General features: G+C 39.2%; 1 protein-coding gene across 1 annotated transcript in view; it reads left to right on the forward strand.

The window, feature by feature from the left end:
- Window positions 1-12,417, forward strand: part of LOC108792398 (phospholipid-transporting ATPase IC-like) — a 113,788-nt gene that overhangs the window by 63,203 nt on the left and 38,168 nt on the right. The window contains 5 exon segments of the mRNA XM_018563166.1: window positions 2,817-2,975; window positions 5,663-5,751; window positions 5,829-6,019; window positions 6,986-7,215; window positions 11,819-11,998. Coding sequence (XP_018418668.1) covers window positions 2,817-2,975; window positions 5,663-5,751; window positions 5,829-6,019; window positions 6,986-7,215; window positions 11,819-11,998 — 849 coding nt within the window.

Consider the following 12,417-nt stretch of genomic DNA (forward strand, 5'->3'; position numbering starts at 1 on the left):
TAGGAGAACCGCTAACATTCATTAATGAACATAAAAGAAAAAAAAAGGGCAAAGCGCCCTAGCACACTAAATGTGGCGATGGCAATGCCCAAATTACAGATAGCAAATACACTAAAAAAAATTAAGTGGTGAAGCACCTAGATCGATCGTATAGTGGACCCCGAAGAAAAATCCTTACCTTCACGGAAGCACAGATCAAAAGTATGACATCTCTGAACGCACTCCAACAGCCAATGTATGGAACAAGAAGGCGGTCAGGTTGATGCTAGGGAAAAAATATAAAAGACGACTAGGGAGACTTGGTCGTAAATAAAAATAAAACTACTATATTAAAACAGAAAGTTAACATTGTGGCACTCAAGGCAAATAATCCGCTAATGTGGCTGTCAGTGGAAGTACATGTTGTAATTCACCCAATGTCCCTGAAAATCGGTTAACCTACACAGTAGTCCTTCTCACAGGCAGGCAGTTGCTGGCGCTTGCAAATGGTAAGAGTCAGAGGGGCCACATCTCCTTTGAATGCCTCCAGGCTGGTATTGGGAGAATTGTCAGTAGCACAGCGGTTCCTGCAGCACTGGTAGAAAGGCAATAGGATGTGTGGCTGGAGGGGGTAGATGGGAAAGGTGGCAACACATTTAGAGGAAAAAAACCTCTTTATCAAGTCAAAAGGAAAGGGGGTATGAACTGTAGCACCCTCCTGGATGCTGGGGGCAGGAGGGGCTGACATTTCACTTCAGGAATGGATCCTTAGCAAGAATGTGCGCCAGTCACTTTTAGAGTTTTTAGGACGCTTTATTAGAACCAATAGCAAACAGGGAGAGAGGGTTAGGGCTGCAGACATCGGAGGAATACAGAACTCCAGACTCGCCATATCACCAGCTTCACAGTGTAGAGCAGGGGTCTCAAACTCAATTCACTTGACAAATTTTCTTCTCCCATGGGGGCTGCTTGCCAAATGTAAAAAAAATATCATACTTCAAAACAAATTGTAACTATATACAGTAGCAGTGTTAATATCTGCGTGTGTTTTATAATGTCAGTATCTGTGTTTATGATGTTTTGTGTGTGTGTGTGTGTATTGCCAGGATTTCTGTGTGTATTGCCAGAATTTCTGTGAGTAATGTTGGTATGTGTGTTAATGTTTCTGTGTGTATCTTATCAGTATGTTTGCAGTGTCAGTATATGTTTGTGTGGTTTTTTTCCCACAGGTTTTAATTTAAATCATAGAGGACCAACTGAGTCACACATTCACTCACACGCAGAAATATGCACACGCACACACAGAAGCCCACAGAAACTAATTTTACACATTACACACATTACTAATCCTTCATTTTGGCCGGCATTCAGTGAGGGCTATCAGAGCTCTGGCCGAAAGGAACTACTGAGTTCCAGACTATGAAATCCAGACCATATAGCTGTTCCCGCAAGTCAGGTACGCAGTCTGTGACTGCATGCCTGAATTGTCAGCTGGCTGTGGGCCGCATTGTACCAGTTCACAGGCCGAAATTGGTCCGCAGGCCGATACTTTGAGACCCTCTGGTGCAGAGGGTCTTTGAACAAGAAGTATGATGACACTGTGTTAAAGCACCATAGCTGGCAGACATTGTGAGATCTCTGTAGCAGGCAGATGTAATCAATAACAGAATCTTTAGGGAAGACCAAATGAGTACAGACTTTACAGACTATAGACTATAGCCAGACTGAATGCAATCTCAGCAAACTAAATTTAAGTAGTCACCCCACTTAGAGCAAGGTGGCTACAATACACTGGCAGCAGGAATTTATAAACTGAACAGATACAGGAGGAATTAGGTGGGAGGAACAAGGCAGCATGGCAGCCTAATTAATCTAATTAAAACATAAGAAACAACTGATAAAATTCTAAAATTAATCTGGTAGCAGAGAACAGCAATGATGGGAATTTTTCTGAGACTAAACTATGGACTTGCCTAAGCAATTTCTAAATGGTGGAGGATTACTGCATACAGACATACAGTTGTGTGAAAAAGTGTTGGCCCCCTTCCTGATTTTTCATTGTTTTGCACGTTTGTCACACTTTAATGTTTCAGATCATCAAACAGATTTAAATATTAGTCAAAGATAAGTACACACAACATAAACACAACATGCAGTTTTTAAAGGAAGGTTTTTATTATTAAGGGAAAACAAAATCCAAACCCACATGGCCCTCTGTGAAAAAGTATTTGCCCCCTAAACCTAATAACTGGTTTGGCCACCCTTAGCAGCAAGAACTGCAATCAAGCGTTTGTGATAACTTGCAATGAGTCTGTTACAGCGCTGTGCAGGAATTTTGGTCCACTCATCTTTGCAGAATTGTTGTAATTTAGCCACATTGGAAGGTTTTCGAGCATGAACCGCCTTTTTAAGGTCATGACACAGCATCTCAATAGGATTCAGGTCAGGACTTTGACTAGGCCACTCCAAAGTCTTCATTTTGTTTTTCTTCACACAGCTGTACTTGTCACAATCCTCACTATTTGTATGACCGAAGATCAAAGATTATTGGATCTTAACTCATTCTAGATCCTATGCTTCTAGAGACATTAAATCAAAGTTGTGTGGAAAATATTCTCATAATAAATGTGTGAGATAAGTAGCATTAGGTTTTTGTCATTTTCTGTACAGTTATAGATGTATTTCTTCATGATCATTTATATATAGTTTCTGTTGCTCGACCTATTTTGCCCCATTTGCCATACTTTACACTGTATTTAGAAATTGCATGGTTGTCCTTTGATGCACTGTATTGAGATTGATTTCTTTTTACTTCTTTATCTGTCTAAATATCTAAGGTATGATCATATGTGAAGCTCCAAATGCCAGCATAAACAGCTTTGTGGGAGTCCTGGACTGGAAAGGAAAAAAGTATCCTCTGAATACTGAAAACCTTCTTATGAGAGACTGCAGGATCCGCAACACTGCACACTGTTATGGGCTTGTCATTTATGCAGGTCCGTAAAACCTTCACTGTTATTTACTGCATGGCTACTCTTATACCAAAGCCTGAACAACTACAGTTCAAAGAATAGTACCAGAGCAGTTCTGATACCAATGTATATACACTAAATATATTATACTTACAGAATACACCTAATATCAATGCATGAATGCAAATCATAAACAGATTTAATTCTGATGCAATTAAAGCATACCTAAACAAGAATGTACCCTGGTGCAAAAACACAGATATTGGTTCATAAACAGTTAATTGGTAAAAAAAATAGTCAAAGTGGTTAATAGACGTTTCGCATGTTTTCTTATTTTGTTTTTCGGCATTCAATTGAATGAAAGGCAATACGTTTTGACATTCGGATTTGGATAAATCCCGAATTTCCTTAATTTCGAATGAGTTAAAAACAATAATTATGTTGCAGAAAAGTAACATTAGATGTTTACTGTTTTTCTTTTTAACTTTTCACAGCCCACAGAAACAATTAAAAAAACAGCATGCGGTTTTCTCCAGCAATTGATACCAAACCCTTCAGGTCTGGTAGGAATTTTAGGTTGGAGACCCCATGACAAAAAAAACAATAAAAGGTGTTGGGTTCCCCCTAAAATCCCTTACCAGACCCCTAATCCGAGCAGCAGCCCGGCAGAGCAGGAAAGTGGGGGGAGGGGGGGGGAAACAAGCGTCCGCCACCCACCCCACACACCATATCAGGCATGCCCTCGACATAGGGGGGAGGGTGCTTTGCCAGGGGGGACCCCCTGGAAAAGCACCTTGTCCCCATGCCGATGAGGACAAGGGCCTCTTCCCCACAACCCTGGCCTGGTGGTTGTGGGGCTCTGCAAGCAGGGGTGCTTATAGGGGGCTTTCATAAAGGGGGCACCCAGATCCCCCCCCCCCCTTGTGAATGAGTAAGGGGGAGTTGTAATCCCTATTCATTCACTAAATAAACAATAAAATAGTAAAAATAGTTTAAAAAAACACACAACACCATGAAAGTTTTTTTTATTAAAAAAAAAAAAAACACAACATAGGTTTTTGACAATTGCTTTATTATTATTAAAAAAATGTCAATAACATCATTCAGCAATGTACATTGTCTTGCAGACCGGACAAAAAAAAAATACTGGCTGCTCGCCGCCCAACAAAATGTTTCCATCGGGCGAGAAATAAACAAAGCCTGCTATTGGCAATTTCAAATTGAAATAGCCAATAACAGGCTGGCTATTGCACCCGCCCAATGTCTGATGTTAATCACAGAGGAGCGGACCTAAGAGAGAGAACTTTCTCTCTCAAGGAATTGTCAAAAACCTGTGTTATGTTTTTTTTTTTCATGGTGTTGTGTGTTTTTTTTTCACAGTGTTGTGTGTTCATTTACTATTATACTGTTTATTTGGTGAATGAGTAGAGGTAACAACTACCCCTTACTCATTCACACGGTAGGTCTGTCTAGGCATACATTTGCTCTGGGATGAGCAGTGTGTGGCGTGTGTCAGAAAGAGAGACTGCATGCAGGCTGTGCTGAAACATGGGCATACAAATAAAGTCATATAAAATACAAAAAGGGATTCATATACTAAATATCTATCATTACATCCATTAACTGCATACTGTTATCAAAATTCAGAATTTTATATTGTGGCACATTAAATATATTTCCATTTTAATAACAATTGGTGTACAGGGGTATATTTATTAAGCAGTGAAAAAACATTTACCAAATATTACCCACCACTGTGGGTAAATCTTTCTGATGCATATGTTTCAAATTAAGTCTTCTGTTCTAAAAACATACCTTTAGTAAAGTGACGCTATCACCACAGGATTACTTGACAAAAAAAGACCAGCCCTGTAAAAGAATTAGCAGTGTACTTATCTCACTGACAACCCATGTCTTGAAATGCTGCCACACACACAGTGCATCCCACATGCTTGTACATCACTACAGGATGTATGAGCTGGCACGAGGCCCATTTTATGCAGCAGAGAGAGCAGGTTTTCAAACCATGCGATCGGTCAAATAGCTGCAGCAACTGGGGAGTACCTAAGCAGTGCTGCTTCAAGCCATTGGAAAGGCAAATATAGTGCACCTTCTTTTACAGGATGGTCATTTTTGTAAGGGCCACTAAAGATGGACAATTTATTCCCAGTGATCCACTTAGTGAGAGAATTCTCACTAAGGAAATTAGTTATTTTCTATGACACTGCTAACGCCAACATTTTACTACATTTTAAAGCATTTTGTAGCTCAGTCAATCGGCAATTGAGTTTGGGCAGTGACAAGTCAAGTCAGCAACCAGATCGCCAATGACAATCGGTCTACATTTACCTGCATGGCTTAGCTTCAAATTGCTGAAAAATAATGTTTTTTAGCTGATCTCATCAACACAATATTGTAGCACTAGTTTAACTTGTAACAACGACAAATAGAGGGACTCTAGTTATTAAATCACTAGTATCACAATTAATCATTGCTTCAAAATCACCCATCTGACATGGCTCTAAGTGACCCTGTGGTCAGTGACCAGGTCACTTTAAATGTTTTTTTTTAGTTTTTGCTATTGTAGTTTAAATATGCTTTCATATATAATCCATGATGCACTAAGATTTGGAAAGGTCCCATGTCTGAAATACATGTGGTTTATTAACAAGAAATATTAGACTATTTCATTGTTTTGTTTTACGTTTCAGGGGTTGACACAAAAATTATGAAAAACTCTGGTAAAGTGAAAATGAAGAGGACAAAGATAGACAGCATAATTGGAAAATGTGTTCTGTTTGTAAGTAAGACTGTATTTAAAAATACTGCCTAACAAATTAATTTGCAGATCTAACAGGTCTGTTCTGTTCTTTGCAGATATCTGTGTTGTTAATTGTTTTGTCACTGGCAATGGCTATTGGAGCTGGAGTCTGGAATCATTGGTATATGAAGAAATACAACTACATCCCTGAACTTTCTGGGCTGTCCTTTTCTGCCATCGGCTTTCTCTTTTTTTGGGCATACTTTGCTATTTTGAGCACGCTTGTACCTTTCTTTCTGTACATCTCGTGAGTAATATTTACAGTCAATTATTAATTTAGCACAATTCTGTGTAAGATTGCATATTAGAAGCATATTAGAAGCCAAAGGTAATTGTACAACTTATTTTTATTATGAGTGTGCTAGTGAAAGAGAGAAGAAAGGCAACAGCTTTAAAAAGGGACACCCCTCTATGTCTCCCTCCTGAACATGGGCCGCTCTTTGCAGGAAGGACGCCGCGACCCACTGCAGAAGGTGTCGCGACCCACTTTTGGGTCGCGACCCATGAGTTGAGAACCACTGTCTTAGAGGAAGAACAAAGAGTTTAAAATAACTGTACTGGAAAAGTGCAGGCACTGTGCTATGGTGCCAGGAAGTACCTTTGTTTTTCCTCTAACTGAATTCTGTATGTCTAAGTCCCTCTCAGAATCACACTATACAGAAGTCCTTGGCTTCTGCTAGACTTGCAGCGAAGCCCACCATTTAAAAGTACAGTTTAGAAGCTTGTACTGGCCTCTGAGGCTCTGGCATTGTACTGGTAAATGGCAGAGGTGGAGCTTAGCTGCACATTAGACAGCAGTCAAGAACCTCTATATAGTATATGCAGCAATGTGCCTGTACTTCAGTAGTATTGTTACTATTGTAAGCACATACTTGACAGGTTTGCTTTAGATATACAGTGTGTATGTATATATGTATATGTATGTATATATATATATATATATATATAGTCATCAAAAGCTTCAGCTGTAATTGTGATTGCACACTGTGAACCCCATTCATCCATATGTTAATGACTAAGAATTGGTTTTTAAACAATGCACATACAGCGTACGGTACAGTGCGTCAAAGGACAGAGGGACCCAGATTTTGGGGGCTGTTGGTAATCGTAACTTATTCTGTAAATGCTGGTGGAGGAGAGATGGTATAGAAATTGTGTCTGTATACTTTAATTTTACTGTTTATTACACATCCTGTTTATATAACTTTCACAGGTTGGAACTAATGCATGCGGTCCACAACAAATTTATCAGCCAGGATTTAGAGATGTACTACTCAGAATCAGATGTACCAGCTCAGGCAAGAGCCTCCAGCCTTTCTGACCTGTTGGGGCAGATAGATTACATATTCACAGATAAAACAGGCACCCTCACACAAAACATTATGACTTTCAAGAAATGCTGCATTGGGCAGAAGATCTATGGTAATTTCTCTAATTAAAAATGTTTTGCATTAAGCCATTAAAAAAAGCAACTTTAGCTACTTTAACTCTTGTACTTTTATAACCTTTACGGACTAGAGCATTTTTTTAATTCTGCATTGGGCCTGTTTTTTTCGCTTATAACTTTGTCATAATTTAGGAAAAAGAAAGTAATGCATTCATCTGTTTTTTTGTTGGGGGACGAACAAAGTTTCTTCTGGCAATATTGTCTTGCAAACATTATTTAATTTTCTATGTGATATATTTTTATATTCTTACTAGTCATTTTACATAGGAGCAGCTGCATTTTGATACATGGCAAATCCCATGAGGCATTGCAATGTTCTCACAACCACAGACATGACTCCAGAAGAGAGATGCATCATGGGATTTGTAGTTTCACCACAGCTGGAGGGCCGGAGGTTTGAGACCCCTGTTCTACACAGTAGGCTATCAAGTGGCTAAAATATATATTAATACACGCAGTCATGGCCAAAAATAATGACACCCTTTACAGTTTATCACCTTTACATTTTGCAATGCGTTTGCCAAATTGGGATCCCGAAACTGTGCAGTCCCAAAATTTTCCCTAGCCACTGGTTTATCAGTTTTCTATATCACTGGCAAACAAAAAATACTATACCCAGCCCCTCTATAACCCCACCTCCCATAATGGTGCTACTCGGCTCTGCTGAGAAAAAAAAAATCAAATTTTGTCTTTTCTTTGTATTTTATTTTAATGCAAGATACTGTGTAGATGTTTTTTCTTCAGTTTTTTTCAAAGCTTTGGAGCGGCTATCATAATCTGTTTATCCTCAGCAACAGCTTTGGAGGGCCTTCTGCTAGGCCAAAGATTGGACTGTGTCATTTAAGTGCTCCCCATATCCAGAGCTGTGGCACTGCCTCTGCTGTGACCCAGTCTGTGAAGAATCACATAATGGATAAGGCTAGCCAGGCAAAAGCACACAGTTGGTACCATTGGGGGGCCATTTTATAATTTCTGCCACAGCCATCTTACAGAGGAAACAGTTAAGGCTGAGGTAACTAAGCGCAGACGTCATCCAATAGATGAAGTGTCATGTGCACACTCTCCTCCTTTTCCCACCTTACAGCCTAGAGGAAGCAACTTCTCACTTCTGCTGCTTTTTATGCACTTCATTAATGAACCTTTCTCTGGTCTCATTTCACTGCCTGCCTATAGTGACTTGGTCACTTCCAGCCACCTAAGATTATTTTCTGCGTCCCATACTCCTTTATTGTTGTTAGGGATAATTTCTTGCTTTACCAGAAGGAAACAACATCTACACCATCTATCCTGGGACCCTTATTGGGTCATCCTCATTTGAGTCTTATACAGCTCCTCGGTGCAAGCCTGAGACGTCCCATATGACCACAAGACCCTTATCAGTCTGTATGCAGGGGTTCTAAATACACTGGCACTGGAGCCTTCTACAACAGAACCCAATTCTGTCCCTACTAGACTTCCACCTCTTTGTGTGACTGATGGCCCTATTACAACCTCTAATATAGTATTCAGAGCCTTCTTTTGAAGAGCATTTATTTCAACAAGTTCCATATGACTCAGCCTTACAAGGACTCTTTGGTACTCTGATGCAGTGCATTCTACCCTGCAATTGGAGGATCTGCCTGCTATTCCAGGCATATGGTCTTTTTGAGCTTTTGCCTCAAAGACTTTCCCTGTACACTTGGTATATAAAACCTTCCCCTATGTGCACTGGAAAGAAAACATGTCTTCCTCCTGATAATGTGAAGGAGATTTTTCCCTCTAAAAGGAAATTTACTGATGAGTGGTCTCTGCCCACTCTAGGAACACCAGTCATTTAGCTTAACAAACATACCATTAAACAGGGTTCATAATGTTCTGTTACAACCTTTAGGAATTTCACTGATTATCAGTTGGATTCCCTTCATAGGTCTCAGTTTAAACTATCTGGTATAACTGTCCATTCCTTGCTGGCAGCGACTCAGATTTGTGAATCCATGTCAGTAAGGATCAGGGGATCAAGGATACCCTGGAGCTTTTGAAACCACTGTCTGGTGCCCTGCTTTTCTGTTGCAAAGGTTTCTTGCAAACACCTAAGGTTGTGTCTGATATGTGTGTAATATCTGTTCAGATGCATAGTGTGCTTTGGCTTTGTTCCTGGCATGCCAAGGATGCTAAAGTAACATTTGATTTACTCATCCTTAAAGGGTAGGTGTCTCTTTGGTTCTGCTTTTGAAACTGTTATTCCTGATACCCCTAATGTTTGGGATGTCTGCCTGCTCTAACACAGGAGATCTTGGGATAGGGTGGAGGAACCCCATACTTCATCTACTACAGTAGTACCTTGTAGACAATCATAATCTACATCCCACTCAAGCACCAGATCTCAAGGCCAGAAGTCTTTAGACTCATCTGCTCATCCATCCGCTACCATTTCATTTTATAAATGGGCAGTTTGTTTATCATGCTGGGATTCCTTACAGGTTTATCTCCTAGCAATTTTTGAATGCTCAGGCTTATGCAGGTACAGCTTCTACCTGCCTGTATCTGGTTACACCTGCAAAGTCCCTTGACACAGTGATACAGACAATGGTAAATATGTAACTTTATTCAGCAGCTGCATATTGAAAATAAAGTAAATGGTTAATGCAAACAGAATCACAATATTGGCATTATAACACCAACAAATGTCATAGCAGTTCACTTTCCTCTGTCTAGCTAGCATCTGATGGTGCAATACAGTGTTTCATACTATATCCTGAAGATAAATCAATACTTTATGGCAGCGAAGTAATGTTATTCCAGGAATCTGAGAGGCAGTCACTGTACAAACACTTGCTTGTGAAGACCATGTGGCACTTACAAGAACAGTTAGACTCTATCTCCTGAATCTTTTTAAGCTAATCATACACTAGTAGATTTATTTTAGTTCATCCATATGGCTGAATAAACAAAAACATAAAACAAAAATAGTAAACAAATTGCTGCCAAACAATAAGTGAAGATATCAGTTTTGCATAGTGATACTGCTGCATACCTACACAATAGGTAACATAGTAGAAGTCTCTAGGGTAGCTACAAAGTGCTAATTTGTTTTTATAACATACACTCAACTTCTTTTAAAGTCTCATAGGCAATTCACCTGATATTTACTAAACAACATGATACATTTTGGATTTGAAACATTTAATAAAATTAGATTGAACTAAAAATAAAAAAAAACACAAAATGGTTGTACCACACAGAAAACAATAACTTACACTTACCTCTTTTTTCAGGAACAACATCAGGAAAAGAAGAAAAACTTGAGGTACTGTTAACACTGGCACCATGTTTACTAGCTAGCTCTCAAAGGTGAGGTCTGATCAGACTGGCTATTTTTGCTCTGAGCCAGACTCTATCTTCCTCATCTCCAGTTTGGGCCACATGTCCCATGCTAATTAATTCTGTGGAGCTGGTAAAAGAAGATACAAGGGTTTATCTTTTTTTTTTTTTTTAAGCGCATATTTCCTTTAACTTTTTTGTGTCTAGGGGTAGTCAAAACATTTGTGACCAGACAGAATTTAGAATTTTTGGTATTTAGTGGTTTTCTCAATGATACCTTTTTAACTGATTTGAATGCCAAAATGACTTTCACTACATTTTTACCATACATAGTGCAATATATATATAGCCTAAATTAAATACCCTGAATATATATTTTTATAATAAGAACTGTGAAAATATTTGTTTTAGTTTGTTTAATAATTTACATAATTTATATAATTGATACTATTCCACAAGTAAAGAAATGGACACAGATGTAAAAAAAAATTGTTTTAGTTTGTTTAATATCTATCGTAGAGTAAAAACATTTTCTGGTAATCTTTTCTGGATTAAACTAAAATGATGTCCCTAAAATTATTCTTCATCGGCTGGTGTGCCAGGGGATAGCTAGAGCATGAACCACATTTATATATGTACATGCGTTCTGACTGTGAATTTTCATACATTTGGGTAGGAATTGTTTTAAGAAACGATTTTAATATATTGAAATGTTTTAAACATTGTTTAGCTTTATCACATTACTGCTGTAATGAGAGTGCTACTAAGGCACCATATGTGATATTACTGGGGCAGTAATAGGTACTCCTTATGGAGATATAAGGAGTCTATGTGACACCTGATGCCTCCTCTGCCTCCACCCAGTTCAGATCAGGGACAGACAGTTTAGCTGTAAAATTATGCTGCAATCAATAAACCAAAATTCTGTAATATTAATTGCATTAATTAATTGTAATATTAATTGTAATATGTTAAAAAACAAAATATATGTGTGAGAAGCATCAGATATAAGCTGAATTTGTCTGACTCTAAAGCCATATACTAGCCCAAGGCCAGTGACAATACACTTATTCCATTTTACTGCAAGTGAAGTATTTGCAGTCTTTATTTATTTCAAGATAACGCAACATTTTTTAAAAAAAATAACAAGGACATACAGAAAAGCATTGAAAAGGCTTGGATAATTCGTCAGGAGAATGTAGATCGAGGGTTATAGACTCTAAGGAGAACGGAGCGTTTCCAAGATAGTTTCCCAAAGGCAGTGCAATTATACATCAACGGAGCTATATTTCTATATAGTTATATTTCTATTTTTACAGAAGGTGTCATTTACTTGGAATATGTATGCAAACGAAGCCTTTAAATTCTATGATCAAACCCTGGTGGAAGAATTGCATCAAAATCAAGACCCTTTGCTCCGAGAATTCTTTAGGGGGATAGCACTTTGCCATACAGTTATGTTGGACAACAGCACGGAAGGTAAGTCCTTACTGGCGTCAGATTGAATATTACATGGCATGGTGGTTAGGATTGTAGTAGTATACGAACAGACCGCACTATCCAGAGAATTCCAATACTTCAGACTTTATTGAAATTCACAGCAAATCCAGTATAATAGTGAATAAAAGTGTATAAAGCAACAAATGCCAGCACTGCACACCCCCAACCAACTACAACCTCTCTTTCCTTTGGTTCTACATGGTGGTTAGGATCAGTGGCGGAACTACCGCCGGTGCAGGCGGTGCGGACGCACCAGGGCCTCGGGCCTCTAGGGGGCCCAGCACAGTCCCAGTGCCAGATCGGTACCCAGCGGCCAGCGGGCCCCCCATCTCTGCGCCGAGAGTGTCGGATCATCCGTTCATCCGACACTCCCGGCGCAGAGATGGGGGGGCCGCCGG

This window comes from Nanorana parkeri, unplaced genomic scaffold, assembly GCF_000935625.1.
Source record: "Nanorana parkeri isolate BGI_ZX_2015 unplaced genomic scaffold, ASM93562v1 scaffold637, whole genome shotgun sequence".
NCBI lineage: Eukaryota > Metazoa > Chordata > Amphibia > Anura > Dicroglossidae > Nanorana > Nanorana parkeri.